This window comes from Rhizophagus irregularis, chromosome 19, assembly GCF_026210795.1.
Source record: "Rhizophagus irregularis chromosome 19, complete sequence".
Lineage (NCBI taxonomy): Eukaryota > Fungi > Glomeromycota > Glomeromycetes > Glomerales > Glomeraceae > Rhizophagus > Rhizophagus irregularis.
In genome coordinates, this window is record NC_089447.1 from 3,263,374 (window position 1) to 3,283,484 (window position 20,111).

At 27.0% G+C, this 20,111-nt stretch overlaps 1 protein-coding gene across 1 annotated transcript; it reads right to left on the reverse strand.

The window, feature by feature from the left end:
- Positions 1–3,112: 3,112 nt before the first annotated feature.
- On the reverse strand, positions 3,113–3,754 carry OCT59_011266 (uncharacterized protein; the record flags this gene model as incomplete). Its single annotated transcript, XM_066136388.1, has 2 exons — positions 3,113–3,305; positions 3,744–3,754. 2 exons carry the CDS (start codon positions 3,752–3,754, stop codon positions 3,113–3,115), a joined length of 204 nt encoding a protein of 67 aa, XP_066001013.1.
- Between the last annotated feature and the right edge of the window lie 16,357 nt (positions 3,755–20,111).

The window sequence follows — 20,111 nt, forward strand, 5'->3', positions numbered from 1 at the left end:
CTAGTGATTGGATTTCGATGTATTTTATACCATTAGAACCGTCTCATCAAGACGAATCGAATGGCAGTAAGATCATCTCTCTATGATTAATATTGGCGGAGTTACGATACAATAAAGTTTTGAGTATAATTTTGGCTAAAATTATGTTAATTTTTAGCCGGAATTATGATATACTAATATAAGAAATTTTTTATATAGTCACATCTCTTTATAATCACCAAATATGAACTGTCCCAAATGTGTGACTATAAAGAGAGTTGACTGTATATACTTTCAATACAGAAAGTATTTTCGTCTCCTTTTCAGTAATTTGATGCTTTTTTTGTGGCTTAGTTGTATTAGATGTGGGTTGATCCAAATTTTCATCTGTATTTTTTTATGATAATTGTAAAGATCCAGTAGTAGATTGTTTTTTATTACTATTGTAATCTTTAACTTTCATCATAACTACTCCTACCATTCTCCTACCTTTAGTATTTCTGCTTTCTATTTTTAAAACTTCCTATCAATATATCTCTTTGATTTTTTCTAATCCATTTGGATAACATGCTATAAAACGATTAAGCCCCTCTTGGTTCATTTCTGTAGGTGGATATTTCTGAAATAATTGGTGGGATAATAGATCATCCATTTCAAATATTACTACTACCAGGTCATTAACAAGTTTCCATAAAGATTCTTAACGTGATTTTATTGTTTTTTCACTATGTGAAATTGAATTATCATTGAAATACTCACTTATTAAAAGATCTATTCTTTTTCTTTCATTTTGAGACGCTTTTATTTGATTTTTAAGATTTTTTTTATTAATAACATTTCCACTTATATTTTCTTTAATAAATCTTACTCCAAATGTTTCCAGAGTCTTATCAAATCCAAAACAAACATGATGCAAATCACTATCAATATTAGTGCTCCGAAAAAAATCTGATCTGATCTGGGATCCACAGATTTGATCCGAGCCAGATCGGTACGGTTTTCAAAATTTTGATCTGTAGATCAGATCGGATTTAAAAAAAATCTGATCCGATCTGAACAGATTTTGGATCAGATTTTTTTTTTAAAAACCCTTTCCTGGACGAACGGACGCCGGACGACCAAGATTTAAAAGAACGAACTAGGTAAGTTCGTTTCTTTTTTTTTGTTATTTTTACTTGAGGGAACTTAATTAACGGTTCCCTTCTTTTTTATTAGGAAGCTGGACGAACGAAGCCTAACGATCAGGATTTAAAAAAAAAGAACGAACCTATAGTGAGTTCGTTCTTTTTAAGTTTTTTTTTATTTTTACTTAAGGGAACGTAATTAACGTTCCCTTTCTTTTTTTTAGAAAACCTGGACGTGGACGAAGCCATTAACGACCAGGATTTAAAAAAAGAACGAACTATGATAAGTTCGTTTCTTTTTTTAAGTTTTTTTTTATTTTTACTTAAGGGAACGTAATTAACGTTCTCTTTCTTTTTTTTAGGAAATCTGGACGTGGACGAAGCCATTAACAACCAGGATTTAAAAAAAGAACGAACTATGGTAAGTTTGTTTCTTTTTTTAAGTTTTTTTTTTTATTTTTACTTAAGGGAACGTAATTAACGTTCCCTTTCTTTTTTTTTAGGAAACCTGGACGTGGACGAAGTCGTTAACGACCAGGATTTAAAAAAGAACGAACTATGGTAAGTTCATTTCTTTTTTAAGAAGTTTTTTTTTTAATTTACTTAAGGGAACGTAATTAACGTTTCCTTTCTTTTTTTTAGGAAACCTGGACGTGGACGAAGCCATTAACGACCAGGATTTAAAAAAAGAATGAACTATAGTAAGTTCATTTCATTTTTTAAGTTTTTTTTTTTAATTTACTTAAGGGAACGTAATTAATGTTCCCTTTCTTTTTTTTTAGGAAACCTGGACGTGGACGAAGCCATTAATGACCAGGATTTAAAAAAAGAACGAACTATGGTAAGTTCGTTTCTTTTTTAAGTTTTTTTTTATTTTTACTTAAGGGAACGTAATTAACGTTCCCTTTCTTTTTTTAGGAAACCTGGACGAACAAAGTCGTTAAGACGTTAACGACCAGGATTTAAAAAAAAAGAACGAACTATGGTAAGTTCATTTCTTTTTTTTAGGTTTTTTTTTATTTTTACTTAAGGGAACGTAATTAACGTTCCCTTTCTTTTATTTTTAGGAAACCTGGACGTGGACGAAGCCATTAACGACCAGGATTTAAAAAAAGAACGAACTATGGTAAGTTCGTTTCTTTTTTTAAGTTTTTTTTTATTTTTACTTAAGGGAACGTAATTAACGTTCCCTTTCTTTTTTTAGGAAATCTGGACGAACGAAGTCGTTAAGACGTTAACGACCAGGATTTAAAAAAAAGAATGAACTATGGTAAGTTCGTTTCTTTTTTTAGGTTTTTTTTTTATTTTTACTTAAGGGAACGTAATTAACGTTCCCTTTCTTTATTTTTAGGAAACCTGGACGCGAGACGAAGCTGAACGACCAGGGATTTAAAAAGAACGAACTATGGTAAGTTCGTTTTTTTTATTTTTATTTTTATTTTTTTTACTTTAAGGAACGTAATTAACGTTCCCTTTCCTTTTTTAGTACAAGGACCAGATCCGAACCAGATTCGGATCAGATTCAAATCGGATTCAAATGGATCCGAACCAGATTCGGATCAAATTGAACCAGATCTAATCAGATTCGGATCAGATCAGATCTATTAAAATAAAAATCAGATCGGATCAGATTTAAGCTAAATCCGGTCTGAACCGATCTGTTAGGAGCACTAATCAATATTATGTGAAATTTTGAAAGTACTACAATAATTTAATTTTCTTCTAATTGGAAATAAACTGCTATAGTGGCAAAAAAATGTGCTATTGCCGTTGTATAGTTTAATTTTACAGTATTTGTATAAAGAGATCCAGCTGCAGATAATAAATTTCATTGTAATCTAAAATTTTCAACGCGTATTCCTATCTGATGAGCTTTTCAGATTCCAGCTCATTTATAATACAAATATCAAATCTAAATATAGGCATTATTAGTAAATAAAATTAAAGCTATTTAATATTAATTTTGTTTAAAAAGTAAGTTATTTTTGTAATTAATTTTTAATATATGATTACTTTAAAACAATATGATTATTTTCTTCATCATTCATTATTTTAGAGAATAATATTTTTTTTTTAGTAATATATATATTTATTGCTACTTCTACTGCTACCCATATAAAATCTAATACCCATGCTATTGAGCGATAATCTATTGCAGATTTAAACTCATCCAAGAAATAAACATCTAAGCGGGATGCTAGACTTAATAATTCATAACTAAAGAATAAAATTAATAATACTAAACAAAAGTCTTTTGACATATACCATTGACCTAAAAAAGACCTTATATATATATAGCCATTTTTCTTGACATTTAATTAACTGGCGAAATATTGCTTCATCTGCAACAATATTTAGAAAAGAATGATCTTCTATTGTAAAATCCTTCTTGTACATTTTAGCAACATGCAATATTTTATTATCCAAATTTGGATTTGATTCTGGTTCTAGAATTACAATATTGGGAGATTTATCAGGACTATAGAAAATTGGCCCTTTACTAATAGTTTTTACCTTACTTTTTTCTTAAATTCTATTGGTTAATTATATATATGAAGTCGAAATTAAAGCCCAAAAGTAGAAATATTTCGACTTGGGAAGGTCAAAAGTCGAAATTAAAGTCGAAATGGTCGAAATTACATCATAGTCATATGATTTTTATAATTATAATTTAATATAAAATTTTAAACATGAATAACTCCGTCAATATTGATGGTACAGATATGATATACATATCATTGGAATCCTCTCGATGAGCTGAATCCAACCGCATAAAGATCATAAAAATCGAATCACTGGATGCGGAGTTCGTTAACTTTGAATTTTAAAATTATTGTTTACTATAAAAATTATAAGACTATTTAATACCAAATTTTAAACGTGAATAACTCCGTCAATATTAATGCTACAAATATGAAATACATATCATCGGAATCCTCTCGATGAGCTGAATCCAACCGTGTAAAGATCATAAAAGTCGAATCACTGGATGCGGAGTTCGTTAACTTTGAATTTTAAAATTATTATTTACTATAATAATTATAAGACTATTTAATACCAAATTTTAAACGTGAATAACTCCGTCAATATTGATGCTACAAATATGAATTATATATCATTGGAATCCTCTCGATGAGCTGAATCCAACCGTGTAAAGATCATAAAAATCGAATCACTGGATGCGGAGTTCGTTAACTTTGAATTTTAATATTATTGTTTACTATAAAATCATATGACTATGACGTAATTTCGACCATTTTGACTTTTGGAGGGGCTCAAGTCGAAATCATTTCGACCATTTCGACCATTTCGGAGGTCAAAATTAACCAATTTCAGTTTCATGTATAGTTAATACGCTAAAAAGGAAAAAAATCATAACAATATAATATAAAATTTCCTTTTATAGTAGGATCTGCAAAGAATTTTATATATGATTTTTACCTTAGGCCTGGGGTGACCTATCTTACACAGGTCGAAAAGTGAAAATCAGGCATCAATCAGTCACCAATCGGTCACCAATTAGGTAGCTGATTGGTAACTGATTGGTAACTGATTGGTGACTGATTGGCATTTTTGCCAAATACCGTTACCAATTAGGCAGTTTGCTAACTTTTGATCCAGTAATCAGCAAAGGATGAAATATAGTTCATTGGAATTGTCTCAACAAGACAAATCTAATGGTAGTAAAATCGCATTTCCAGAATTAATACTTGTTGAGAAATTAATTAAAATATAAAAATAAAAATATATCATTTATATTTTATTTAATTTTTTATTAACTATTAATCCTAGAAATGCAATTTTACTACCAATAGATTCGTCTTGTTAAGACAATTCCAATAAGCTATATTTCATTCTTTTCTGATCACTGGATTAAAAGTTAGCAAACTGCCTAATTGGTAATGGTATTTGGCGAAAATGCTAATTAGTCACCAATTGTCACCAATCAGCTACCTGATTGGTAACTGATTGGTGACTGATTGATGCCTGATTTTTGGCCTGTGTTATAAGTAAGCGGGATCCTGATTTACCACAAGATCCATAATCTAATCTATTAAGTATTTTATGTTTAATTGTTTTTGCATTAAAATTTGTATTGTATGTAAATTCTTTATTGATTTTTATAATTTATTGAAAAATTGTTAATGCATTCTCAATACCCTGATTCATTCCAAATAATAAAGTTTCAGTAGTTAATTCAATAATCTGCTCTGGATTAGTTTTTACTTCAATTGGCAACTGAATTTGAAAAGCTATTCGAAGGGTTGCATGAGAACTGCCATAGATAATGTTATAAATATTACCAAATTTGAAGGTTTTTTCTTTAAAATCAATATTATCAATGATGGCTAAATTCTAAATATTCTTCCCTTTAATTAGATGTTTTAATGGATCTGTTTCATTCATTCTAATTTTTGCAAATGTCATTCATATTGATCTGTATAAGATGATACATGGCAAACTTTCAATAATTGTCAAAAATAACTTAATAATCATGGTATATAACTGAAACTAGCTAAAATTTGAAGTAGCTAAACTTTCAAATAAGGAAAAGCCAAATTTAATAATATTGATGTAATTAACATTATAATTTTTATTGTTTCTTCTGAAATTATAATTTTTGGTAATTTGTGATGTCTTTTTTGTTTAATATTGCAAATTTTCATTTTTTTTGATATAATTTATCAATCATTCCAGAAAAAAAATCATTCGAAAATTTGGGAAAAGCATTATATTATTCTTAAATAGTTTTTGGAGATTCTATAGCAGATTTTTTTAAATTAATATTTAAACATAAGTTCATAGTTTTTGTTTAAATGCACATCCAAATTCCTATTATAATAATAGAAAAATGTTAAAATATATTTTTTTAAAAAAAATAAAAGAGAAATATTTGCCTTATAATTACTAATTTCGTCCTTTTTAATTTCTTTTTCTTTAAAAATTTTTATAAAAAGAAGTTTTATCATAAATAAACTAGGAGGTTTATTAAGAATAATTTTTTCTTATTCATAATTTAATGATGTATTAGTGGTTGGAATCAGAATTGTGATCGTGGAATCAGAACCCCAAACAATATATATAAATGTAGGTTTTAAGTTTACTTAGCCAACATATAAAAATTTTTTTCTATGTGAGATTTATTATTGCTTATTTGATAACATAATTTTAAAATAGTCAGATATAATATGTAAAGCTCTAAATGGTCTGGATTGGTCCAGGTTGAAGAGTAACTCAGGACCGAACCGAAAAATTAGTTCATTTCGGTCTGGTCCAGTTTATATTAAAAGGTGAATCCAGGATCAGACCAGACTGGACCAGTTATTTTAGTTCGGTCCGGTCCAGTCCTATAATAAAAAAATATTACGAAAACGTTTTTTAGTTATAATTATTTAGAAAAAACGTTTTGCAACGTTTTTTCGTTAAATTAATTAGAAAAACGTTGCGAAAACATTTTTTCTAATTAAATATACTTAGAAAAAACGTTGTGAAACGTTTTTTCGCTAAATTAATTAGAAAAACGTTGTGCAAATGTTTTTTCTAATTAAATATACTTAGAAAAAACATTTCATAACGTTTTTTCATTAAATTAATTAGAAAAACGTTGCGCAAACATTTTTTCTAATTAAATATGATAAGAAAAAACGTTTTGCAACGTTTTTTCTTTAAACTAATTAAAAAAATGTTGCGCAAACATTTTTTCTAATTAAATATAATAAGAAAAAACGTTTCGCAACATTTTTTCTTTAAACTAATTAGAAAAACGTTGCGCAAACATTTTTTCTAATTAAATATAATAAGAAAAAATGTTTCGCAACGTTTTTTCTTTAAGATTCGATCCGCCTATGATCGACAGAAAATTACTATATAAATTCGGGGGAAATTTTATTGCAAAAAATAAACTAAATAGGCAAAATTTTGCCAATCAAAATCATCACAAATCATGTTGTGGCATTCAAGTCATGTGATGAAACTTAAAAATGCCAAGAAAAATATCGAGAAAAATATTTTCACATAGAAACTCACAATAAACGCTAAAATCTGACACCTACCGTGTCTTAAATATTCATTATTCAGTAAAAATTGCTTCACGCATGAAAATTACTCAAATATTATTGTCAAAGTGATGGTTTTTTGGCTAAAAACAAGCGTAACTAACGTACAAATAGAAAAGATCTAAAAATGAAAAATTCAACCTAAAATAACCTATCTGCTATATAAATCCTTCTAAAAAGCCATTATTACCTATTGTTCCGGTAATTATATGTTATTTTTTTTATATTATTCTTACAACACTTTCAAAAAGCTAATAATACTTTGCAAACTAACGCTAAGAGTTTGTGTGATGCACTCAAATTGAAAAACTAGATAAGAATACATATACCAAAACTTCCACCATTTGAAATTAATTTACGGGTTACTCCTCATGAAAATAGAAAGAGATCATAGTAACATGTGAACTAAAAGCAAGAGAAAATATTAGAATTATAAACAAGTAGTTTTAAACATATAAAATACATGAGAACATAATTTTAAGTGTTCATATATGTTAAAATAACGTAATATACGACTTGAAATTCTTGCATATATATATATACATACCTGTCAAATCTGACGCTGCCTCAAAGTAAAGTTTCGAACAAATAAATAAATTTCTCAATTTTTTTTTATTTTTTTCATCTTTGACATTTAAGGAATCATCATGTGAATTTTGGTGCCACAGCATGATGATCTGCGGTTTTTATAGCCCATAAAATTTAGCCAATTTTGGCATTTTTATAATAACCTCGCCCCGAATTTATATAGTAATTTTCTGTCGTTCGTAGGCGGATCGGCTCTTAAACTAATTAGAAAAACGTTGCGCAAACGTTTTTTCTAATTAAATATAATAAGAAAAAATGTTTTGCAACGTTTTTTCTTTAAACTAATTAGAAAAACGTTGCGCAAACGTTTTTTCTAATTAAATATGATAAGAAAAAATGTTTTGCAACATTTTTTCTTTAAACTAATTAGAAAAATGTTGCGCAAACATTTTTTCTAATTAAATATGATAAGAAAAACGTTTTGCAACGTTTTTTCTTTAAACTAATTAGAAAACCATTGCGCAAACATTTTTTTTAATAAATATACTTAGAAAAAATGTTGCGCAACATTTTTTCTTTAAATTAATTAAAAAAATGTTGCGCAACATTTTTTCTTTAAATTAATTAAAAAAACGTTGCGCAAACGTTTTTTTTATAATAATATGTTAAAAAAAATGTTATGCAACGTTTTTTTATTTAATAATTAAATAATCGCAACAGTTTTAATATAAACCATTGCGAAAATATTTATCAGTCCGGTCTGGTTCCAACCCGTTTTTTCAGTTCAGGCTAGATTTATAATCCGAAACTGGACCGGACCAGACCAAATATTTTGGTCCGGGTTGAAGCATCAACCCAGACTAGACCAATCTGAATTTTTGGTCCAGGTTGTCGGATTAGGACCGACCCGATTAGAGCTTTAATAATATGCGTAGCAGGGTATTAAATTATTAATAGTCAGATATATATTTGCATAGCAAGATAGATTTTTTTAATATATATAATATAATATATATTTTACATTTTTCACATTAAAAAAATCTAATAAAATATGTAAACAAAGTTATAAACATGTTTGTGTAAAAGAAATTTACTATTTTTAATACAAAGATTAAGTTAATTGTATATATGATACAGGGACCATTTTTAGACGTGATTGTGTAACATGTATTTGATAAAACAAATACGCGTCTATGTAACATTAAAAATATAAATCATATATACGTCCATGTAACATTTTAAAAATATATATTCAGAATGAGAGCAACGGGTGGGTGGGAAGGGAAAAATAAGTATTTTTCTGATTTTTTATAATTTTACACTATAATTTTTGTAATAATCAAAAAAAGTTATTTCATTTTTACTTAGAAAATTCTTTAAAAATAATTTTTTTGTAAAAATTTCGCGTATTGGTGGCATTACGAAAAACATAAATAAATCCATAAATATATATTCAATTATGATAAAAATTTATATGTAAGTAGATTCGAACCTGCTGAACAACTTTACTTAAGAAGATTTTAGATGTTTTCTTTGACTAAAGTGCCTAAATTACGCTCTGAAGTCACAGAACAGATATATGAAAATATTAATAAGAAACATTTATAAGTTGTAATATTACAAAAAAATAATAATAGCTTTATCCATGCATTAATATTTCAAAAATTTTTGTTTTTTTAGTTTTTTTTTATATACATATTTTATAAAAAAATTATATATTAATATATATATATTATAAAATAAGTTGCTTAGCAATGTAAAAAATTTATGGGTTAGATAAAAGTTTGCTTAGTAGACATGAAAAATATTTGCTTATTGACCATATTTCTAGCTTCAGGTCAGCTTTAATAGTGACCCAATAGGGGATGTTCTCATATATAGTGCTGTTACCTAAGGAATTAAGTACTCGGTTTAATGGTTACTCTTGGGAATAATAGGATACTGGCACAAGATGACCCATAAGACTGACCATAAAAATACTGCAAAGTAAAAGAATAAAACTACCACCATTTAATTCGATTCAGTGAGACAATTCTAATAAGCTATGGTACATCTTTATATGATTATTAGATGCCAAGTTATTTAATATATTTTTTATATAACTGTGATTATAAATGGTTCTTTTAATATAAAATTTTTGAGGATAAATCTATAGATAGATTGTGACTATATAGTAGCAGGGACGATGATTTTTTGTGATCACAGAATTTCACAGAAAATCACAAAATTTGGCTATAAAATGTTGATAATTTTCAAGTTTTTGGCCTGATTTAGGATTTGAAATTATTATAATTCCGGCAGACACTAAATTTGGCCAGAATTTATGAATCGTAATGTTGGCCAACCTTGCATAATTCTGGCCAAATCACAAAATTTCACAAAATTTACTTTTATCACACACAAAATTTACTTTATACCGCCGCAAAAAATCATCGTCCCTGTATAGTAGTGATCCCAGGCGAAACCGAAATATTTAGTCATGTGATGAAACTGAAATTATTTCATCAATGCATTTCAAATTACGAAATTCTGAAATATTTCGTTACATGACTAAACCGAAATTATAACTAAACTGAAAAATATATTTTTAGTTTTTTTTTTATTTTACAAATAAATCGACATGTTTTCAAACACAATTTAGTAAAATTTATTAAATATTATACATACAATATGATAAAATATTAACAAATAAACACAGCTTTATAACAATATTATTATATTATACACTATAAAATAATCACTCATTTAGTACAAGGCATCTCTCACGATACCATAATCTTTTATCCTATATGAATAAAATTGTACCAATCCTTTTATAGATTTCTATATACTGACACAATGCATTCCATATCTAACTTATCAAACTTACCATCCTTCATAAATCAACTAATCCATCAAATCTAACTATAATCTTTACAAGTCACAATTTTGGCTCTCGACATACTTTAATGTCCTTGTAACTAAATTTATAATTACTCTAACTACAAAACCTTTCCAAGTCACAATTTCTGTCCTCAGCGTACTTTAAATGTCCTAAAGTTAAACTGTTGTTTAGTAACTGACTACTATTATATCTGCGAAATTGTCAGATTATTCTAACTTCCAAGTTAGATAGATTTTAAAAATAGACGAAGAGTTGAAAAAAATTGATCATCTGATCAATATTATATTGGATTATCATGTAGCACAGTTTTGATACAGACTATAAAACTTTAATTATGATCAAATCAACGATAATCAATAACTGTTAAAATAAAAAAAATCCACAAAACATGACTACATGAGATACCAAATGACTTTATATATTGCCAAAAGTCACGTCAATGTATTACTTTTGCTGTTTTGCTATATTCATAAACATTCAATATTCTATAAAAAATGGATACTCCAACTGAACAACAAAAGAAAAAAGATGGTCGTTCTCAAAGAAAAGTATGGAGACATTATGAGAAGAAACCGCTCAAGTCTGATGGTCATTTTTTGGCTAAATGTAATTATTGTAGGACATATTGGCCTCATGGTCATTCAAATAAGCTAAAAGATCATTTAGCAAACAACTGTAAAGAAGTTTCAGAACTTGTTCATTCATTCTACTTAGATGTAGTTTCTGCGCAGAATTTTGGAAGGGAAGATACCTTTTCTTCGCCAGAAAATAGTAAAAAAAGAAAAACTCAGGTGGACCAGCGGGAGTTAACTGATTGGTTTAAGTCAACTCTCAAAAAAAAGCTTCTATTACTCGTGCTCTTGTATACGCATTTATATGTTGCAGTATTCTGTTCTCAATTATTGAGAATCCATTTTTTATTGAATTTCTCCACGAAATGAGACCAGGATATGAGCCTCCAACAAGCGAATTGCTGAGTAGTTGACTTTTAAATCAAAAAACAGCAAGAATTAATGACAAGATTAAGGAAATCATTAAAAATTCTGAGAATTTAACACTTGGTAAGTTTTATTATCAAATGAATTTTTAAAAATTTAAAAATTTTAAATTCTAATTGTTTAACTCTTTAAGCACTTGATGGCTGAACAAATCCGAATGGTGTTTCTGTTTATAACTGTATAATCCTAACTCCTGATCGAGAACAATACCTTTATGCTCTTTATGACTATTTAGGTGATCATCATACAGGAGATTTTCTTGCAAGCCAAATTACGGATATTATCAAAAAAATTGGTCCTGAAAAAGTTTTTGCATTAGTTACTAATAATACCGTGAATTGCGTTAAAGCAAGGGAAATTATTATGAATCAATTTCCAAACATTATTAATTTTTGTGCATTGTTCATTTCATCAATTTAGTAACCAAACAGATTATGGATATGTTTCAAATTCTATAAAATAATTATGAATTATTGTTAAAAATTCATTTTTTTAACCTTTTTTTTTTAATTTTAGAATATGATTTGGCTAAAATAACGATCAGTAGCTGTAATCAGATTACATCATTCTTTAAACGTTCTTATATAGTAGGAAAATTGTTGACCAATGCTACTACTACATTACAAATCGTAGGAGGAGGGCTTAAAACATACTGTGAAACAAAATGGACTTCTATGTATGAAGTTGTAAGTTCCATGTCTTGTTTACGAATAGCACTAAAACATGTAAGTTTATTTCAATATCTATAAATTCTTATTTTGTTATTGTAATATTACTGATTATTAATAATATTTCGTAAAATATTTATAGGTTTTGAAGAATAATCCTAATGAAATCACAAATAAAAGTGTTAGACGAAATATTCGAAGCTCAAAAATTTTCTCAAATGTTGATAAATTAACTAAAGTTCTAAAGCTGATTAAAACTGCAATTACCTTACTTAAAACTTAAAAGTGCCAATGCAAACCTTACTGATTGCTTTCTTCAATTGATTTTAATAGCAAATACTATTAAAAAATTACCATCTCGAGAAATGGTAGAATTTCATCAACATTGTATCAAATCATTTAACAAATATTGGGACAAGTTTGATTTAAAAATCTATATTTTGGCATATTTTTTACATCCTGCCTATCGCAGTTAGTAAAATCCTAATTTTTTAATGAAATTATTCATTAAAAAAAATAAATTGATTTTTTTATAAATATTTAATAGCATGTAGATTAAAAGCAGTATATTAGAAAACTATCACTACTACCGCGGCTCAGATTTGGCAAAATAATGGTGGTGACAAGAAGTCATGTAATCGTCTTTTAGCACAAATACGTAATTATGAATTGCAAAAGAGTCCATATAATCAAGAGATTGATAGCCATTTTAAAACACCAATAAGTTGGTGGCTTAAAATCAAAGACAAGTATGATTATCTTCCTGCATTGGCTATAATAGTGTTTTCTATCACTTCACATAGTACAGGATGCGAAAGAATTTTTTCTACTCTTGGCTGGTTATATGGTACATGACAGCAATGATTAAGACTTTTAAAGATTGAGGCTATGGCAAAAATTTGGTTGTTTTATGTATCTAATATTAAAAATGAGCTTACTTATGTTGGTCAACAATATACAGTGGACAAAGTGCATGAAATGATTAATGATTCAACATTTTTACAATTTAAAGAGGAGGAAGATGAAATTGATAATAGAAGAAATATTCCTATTTCAGAAATTCCTAATCATGAAGTATGGGTTTTGATTATTGAAGAAATGTTTAATTTAAAAAATGCAGTAAAATGTTTGAATAATAATGGTGAAAATTCAGATAATAGTGATATTAATGATGATGTTAATAAAACTGATGGTGAAAATGAACTAGACGATAGTAAAAATGTAGAAATGGAAAGTAATTATGATGTTAAAGAATTAATTCAACAATATTCACTTGATAATGAATTAGAAGGAGACACTTTATAATCAATTTTATATTAGAAATCATATTTTTTTCACATGCTTATAACTTTTTTGATAATAATATGTTGAAAATTGTGTTACATTTTCTTTGAAATTTATTAAAATTATATATTTACTAAATGTAAAATAAAATAATTATACTATAATTGGCTAGTTTACTAAACCTTAAATACTATGTTGTACTATAAATATATTTCATTATTTCGGATATACATTTAAGTTTCAGAATAAGTTTAGGTTTTGGAATAAATTTATCCTTCAAAAAAAAAAGATGAAATATTTCAGATTGAAAAAAATAGTTTCGCCCGATATTACTACTATATAGGATAGATTTTAATAATAAAGTATTTTGAACATTCAACTGGTGTGACTATATAGTAGAATGTGACTATAACAGAAGTGACTATAGAGGGAGTTGACTGTATAATGTACAATAAAAATAAATATAGTAATAAACTAAAAAATATGTATATAATGTTTTGGTTAATTTTATTTGTTTAGGCTTATTAGGACCCCGGACATCACATATATAACTCACATTTGAGTTTTAGCAAATTCAATCAAAATTAGGTTAAACTCATAATTTTAGATAGAGCAAATTGATTGAAAATTAATTAATAGTCATAATTATGAGTTTTAGCAAATTGTGTTGATTTTACAAAGTCATATTTTATATTTGAGCAAATTGGTACCTTTTTTTGAATTTAACTTATCCTTTTTTTTTAACTATTATTGATAATATTTTTAAAAATATTAGTTTCGGGGTCCGGGTTATATTTTGGCCAAAATTAAGCATAATGCAGGCCAAAACCTGTCTGATTAGTTTCGCAACATTTTTTTTATTTTCAGTTTTTTGCGACTATCTCGGCATTTAGTGATCCGATTCATGCAGATTTTTTTTTAATTTGTAGAGCTCGATGAGGGCTACAAAACAAAAAACAAAAAAATGTTCGCATAAATTGGACCACTGGATGCCGAGATAATCACAAAAAACGTGATTTTTTTTTTGAAATTTAGGCCAATTTGCTAAAAAGTTACACTCATATTTTGAGTTTTAGCAAATTAGTATAGATTTAAAATGTGATAATTTGATTTTTAACAAATTAGGTTTATTTTAGCAGGAGCAAAAAGTGCTAAATTCATGCAGATCAGTTATTATGAGTTATATATGTGATGTCCGGGTTCTGGCTTATTACTAGAGAATTTAGTATCATTTTTTTAATTTGATAATTTTTTTTTATTTTTATTGTATCATTTTTCTATTTAGAATTTAACATAAATTTTTATAATAAATACTTATTTAATGGAAGTTTAAAATATAAAAATGCTTTTTTCATAAAATTAAGATGATTAATACCTTTTTTATTTTATTACTAATTTGCTATTTGTCTTCTAATATTTATTTTTGATTGATTTAATATTAATACTTTTTTTGTTTATCTCTATTTTATTTTATTAGTATTTTCTAGTTTTGCAATTTCTTATTTAAATTCAGCTATTTTTTGGATATTTCATTTTCTTTATATTTTTTTTAATTATCATTATATTATATTTTAAATATTATTATAGCAAATAATAAATATTAAATAATTTGATAATATAAACTTATATAATTATTATAATTATAAAATTATACTTAGGGGAGTTACATATATTACATAATATTCAGTTTAATATAAACTTACTTCCCTACTCCCCCTTGTCAGATTTAATAACCAATCAAATTATAATATTTATAAATTATATAATTTATTAAGTGTAACATAAGATTTTGGTTACTTCCTTCCTCTTTGATAATTACGTAATATCTGTAAGCTCCCTTAAACTATATATCAATTTTGATGATACAGTATTTATTAGTAATCCCGGGCGAAACCGAAATATTTAGTCATGTGACGAAACCGAAATTGTTTCGTCAATGCATTTCAAATTACAAAATTCCAAAATATTTCGTCACATGACTAAACCGAAATTATGACTAAACTGAAAAATATATTTTTAGTTTTTTTTTTTATTTTACAAATAAATTGACATGTTTTCAAACACAATTTAGTAAAATTTATTAAATATTATACATACAATATGATAAAATATTAACAAATAAACACAGCTTTATAACAATATTATTATATTATACACCATAAAATAATCACCCGTTCAGTACAAGACATCTCTCACGATACCATAATCTTTCATTCCATATGAATAAAATTGTACCAATCCTTTTATAGATTTCTATATATCGACACGATGCATTCCATATCTAACTTACCAAACTTACCATCCCTCATAAATTAACTAATCCATTAAATCTAACTATAATCTTTACAAGTAAGGTTGCTTGTCTAAACCTCTTCAAAATCCTACGATTGGTTTCGTCAAAATTTTACTATAGATTTATTATAGTTTTGGCAGAGTTTCGGCAGTTTCGCCATTCTCCAAAGTTTCGCCAGTTTTTTAATATAACTTTAATATAGTTTCAGCAGAATTTCGCTTTTTGGCGAAACGCCATCTTGCCTAAACCCCTAGGTTTCGGCAAGCAACCTTATTTACAAGTCACTCGGCGTACTTTAATGTCCTCGTAACTAAATCTATAATTACTCTAACTACAAAACCTTTCTGAGTAACAATTTCTGCCTTCAGCGTACTTTGAACGTCCTAAAGTTAAACTGTTGTTTAGTAACTGACTACTACTGCGAAATTGTCAGATTATTTCAACTTCCAAGTTAGATAGGTTTAAAAATAGACAAAGAGTTGAAAAAAATTGATCATCTGATCAATATTATATTGGATTATCATGTAGCACAGTTTTGATACGGACTGTAAAACTTTAATTATGATCAAATCAATGATAATCAATAACTGTTAAAATAGAAAAAAACCCACGAGGCACGACCGTACGAGATACCAAATGACTTTATATATTGCCAAAAGTCACGTCAATGTATTACTTTCGCTGTTTTGCTATATTCATAAATGTTCAATATTCTATAAAAAATGGACACTCCAACTGAACAACAAAAGAAGAAAGGTGGTCGTCCTCAAAGTGAAGTATGGAGACATTATGAGAAGAAACCGCTCAAGTCTGCTGGTCATTTTTCGGCCAAATGTAATTATTGTAGGACATATTGGCCTCGTGATCATCCAAATGAGCTAGAAGATCACTTAGCAAACAACTGTAGAAAAGTTCCAGAACTTGTTCATTCGTTCTACTTAGGTGTAGTTTCTGCGCAGAATTTTGGAAGGGAAGATACCTTTTCTTCGCCAGAAAATAGTAAAAAAAGAAAAACTCAGGTGGACCAGCGGGAGTTAACTCATTGGTTTAAGTCAACTAACATAAATTCTCAAAAAAAGGCTTCTATTACTCGTGCTCTTGTGCACACATTTATATGTTGCGGTATTCTGTTCTCAATTATTGAGAATCCATTTTTTATTGAATTTCTCCACGAAATGAGACCAGGATATGAGCCTCCAACAAGCGAATTGCTGAGTAGTTGACTTTTAAATCAAAAAACAGCAAGAATTAATGACAAGATTAAGGAAATCATTAAAAATTCTGAGAATTTAACACTTGGTAAGTTTTGTTATCAAATGAATTTTTAAAAATTTAAAAATTTTAAATTCTAATTGTTTAACTCTTTAAGCACTTGATGGCTGAACAAATCCGAATGGTGTTTCTGTTTATAACTATATAATCCTAACTCCTGATCGAGAACAATACCTTTATGCTCTTTATGACTATTTAGGTGATCATCATACAGGAGATTTTCTTGCAAGCCAAATTACGGATATTATCAAAAAAATTGGCCCTGAAAAAGTTTTTGCATTAGTTACTGATAATGCTGCGAATTGCGTTAAAGCAAGGGAAATTGTTACGAACCAATTTCCAAACATTATTAATTTTTGGTGCATTGTTCATTTCATCAATTTAGTAACCAAACAGATTATGGATATGTTTCAAATTCTATAAAATAATTATGAATTATTGTTAAAAATTCATTTTTTTAACCTTTTTTTTTTAATTTTAGAATATGATTTGGCTAAAATAACGATCAGTAGCTGTAATCAGATTACATCATTCTTTAAACGTTCTCATATAGTAGGAAAATTATTGTCTGATGCTACTACTACATTACAAATCGTAGGAGAAGGGCTTAAAACATACTGTGAAACAAAATGGACTTCTATGTATGAAGTTATAAGTTCCATGTCTCGTTTACGAATAGCACTAGAACATGTGAGTTTATTTCAATATCTATAAATTCTTATTTTGTTATTGTAATATTACTGATTATTAATAATATTTCGTAAAATATTTATAGGTTTTGAAGAATAATCCTAATGAAATCACAAATAAAAGTGTTAGACGAAATATTCGAAGTTCAGAATTTTTCTCAAACGTTGATAAATTAACCAAAGTTTTAAAGCCGATTAAAACTGCAATTATCTTACTTGAAAGTGCTAATGCAAACCTTGCTGATTGCTTTCTTCAATTGATTTTAATAGCAAATACTATTAAAAAATTACCATCTCGAGAAATGGTAGAATTTCATCAACATTGTATCGAATCATTTAACAAATATTGGGACAAGTTTGATTTAAAAATCTATATTTTGGCTTATTTTTTACATCCTGCCTATCGCAGTTAGTAAAATCCTAATTTTTTAATGAAATTATTCATTAAAAAAAATAAATTGATTTTTTTATAAATATTTAATAGCACGTAGATTAAAAGCAGTATATTAGAAAACTATCACTACTATCGCAGCTAAGATTTGGCAAAATAATGGTGGTGACAAGAGGTCATGTAATCGTCTTTTAGCACAAATACGTAATTATGAATTGCAAAAGAGTCTATATAATCAAGAGATTGATAGCCATCTTAAAACACCAATAAGTTGGTGGCTTAAAATCAAAGACAAGTATGATTATCTTCCTGCATTGGCTATAATAGTGTTTTCTATCACTCCACATAGTGCAGAATGCGAAAGAATTTTTTCCACTCTTGGCTGGTTATATGGTACACGACGGCAACGATTAGGACTTTTAAAGGTTGAGGCTATGGCAAAAATTCGGTCATTTTATGTATCTAATATTAAAAATGAGCTTGCTTATGTTGGTCAATAATATACAGAGGACGAAGTGCATGAAATGATTAATGATTCAACATTTTTACAATTTGAAGAGGAGGAAGATGAAATTGATAATAGAAGAAATATTCCTATTTCAGAAATTCCTAATCATGAAGTACGGGTTTTAATTATTGAAGAAATGTTTAATTTAAAAAATGCAGTAAAATGTTTGAATAATGATGGTGAAAATTCGGATGATAGTGATATTAATGATGATGTTAATGAAACTGATGGTGAAGATGAACTAGATGATAGTGAAAATGTAGAAATGGAAAGTAATTATGATGTTAAAGAATTAATTCAACAATATTCACTTGATAATGAATTAGAAGGAGACACTTTATAATCAATTTTATATTAGAAATCGTATTTTTTTCACATGCTTATAACTTTTTTGATAATAATATGTTGAAAATTGTGTTACATTTTCTTTGAAATTTATTAAAATTATACATTTACTAAACGTAAAATAAAATAATTATACTATAATTGGCTAGTTTACTAAACCTTAAATACTATGTTGTACTATAAATACATATTTCGTCATTTCGGATATACATTTAAGTTTCGGAATAAGTTTAGATTTCGGAATAAATTTATCCTTCAAAAAAAAAAGACGAAATATTTCAGATTGAAAAAAATAGTTTCGCCCGGTATCACTAGTATTTATGTAGGACTTAGGACAATTATAATAGAGGTCATATCTGTAATACTAATAAAAATTTGAAAAAAACATAAATTTAGTCATTTTATTATACATTTTTATCCTATAACCTTTATATAATACTAAAATATACTTTTTTATCATATAACATTAATATATATTTACGTTAAAATTTTATTTTTTTATTTATAGTATATCAATATCATATATGTTAATCATCTTTAAAATAAGGTAAATTTAGATATCACCTCTATATAATGTTTAAAATCTAGTAAATCAATAAAATACACACTGTTTTATCAGGTAAAATTTATGCTATATGATGATAACTATATTATTTACAAGATCAAAATCAACATCAATTTTACAACAAAAAAACTATGTGTAAAAATCCAAAAATTTCCAATATTAAAATAAAAATTACAAATCTATTACTAGAGATTAAAAGTAAAAATTGCCATCAAAAATCAAAAATAAGTTTGCTAAAAGATTAAGAATGAAGTTATACCACCAAAAAAGTACAAAATTATTACCAAGGTATGAAATCCAAGTACTTTCCAAGCTGAAATTTGAATTTTCCTAAAAAAAAGAAAGAAAAGAATATTAATAATTATTCAAAATCAAAAAAAAATAAAACAAAAAAAAAAGCTAATTACCAAAGTCTGAGGTTCTATGATTGCAAAATTCATGCCAATTGCCAAGGTCCATAAAAAAAAAAGTAAATTAATAATGTTTTAAAATCAAAAAATGCTAAAATGATAGACATTTATCGCAAT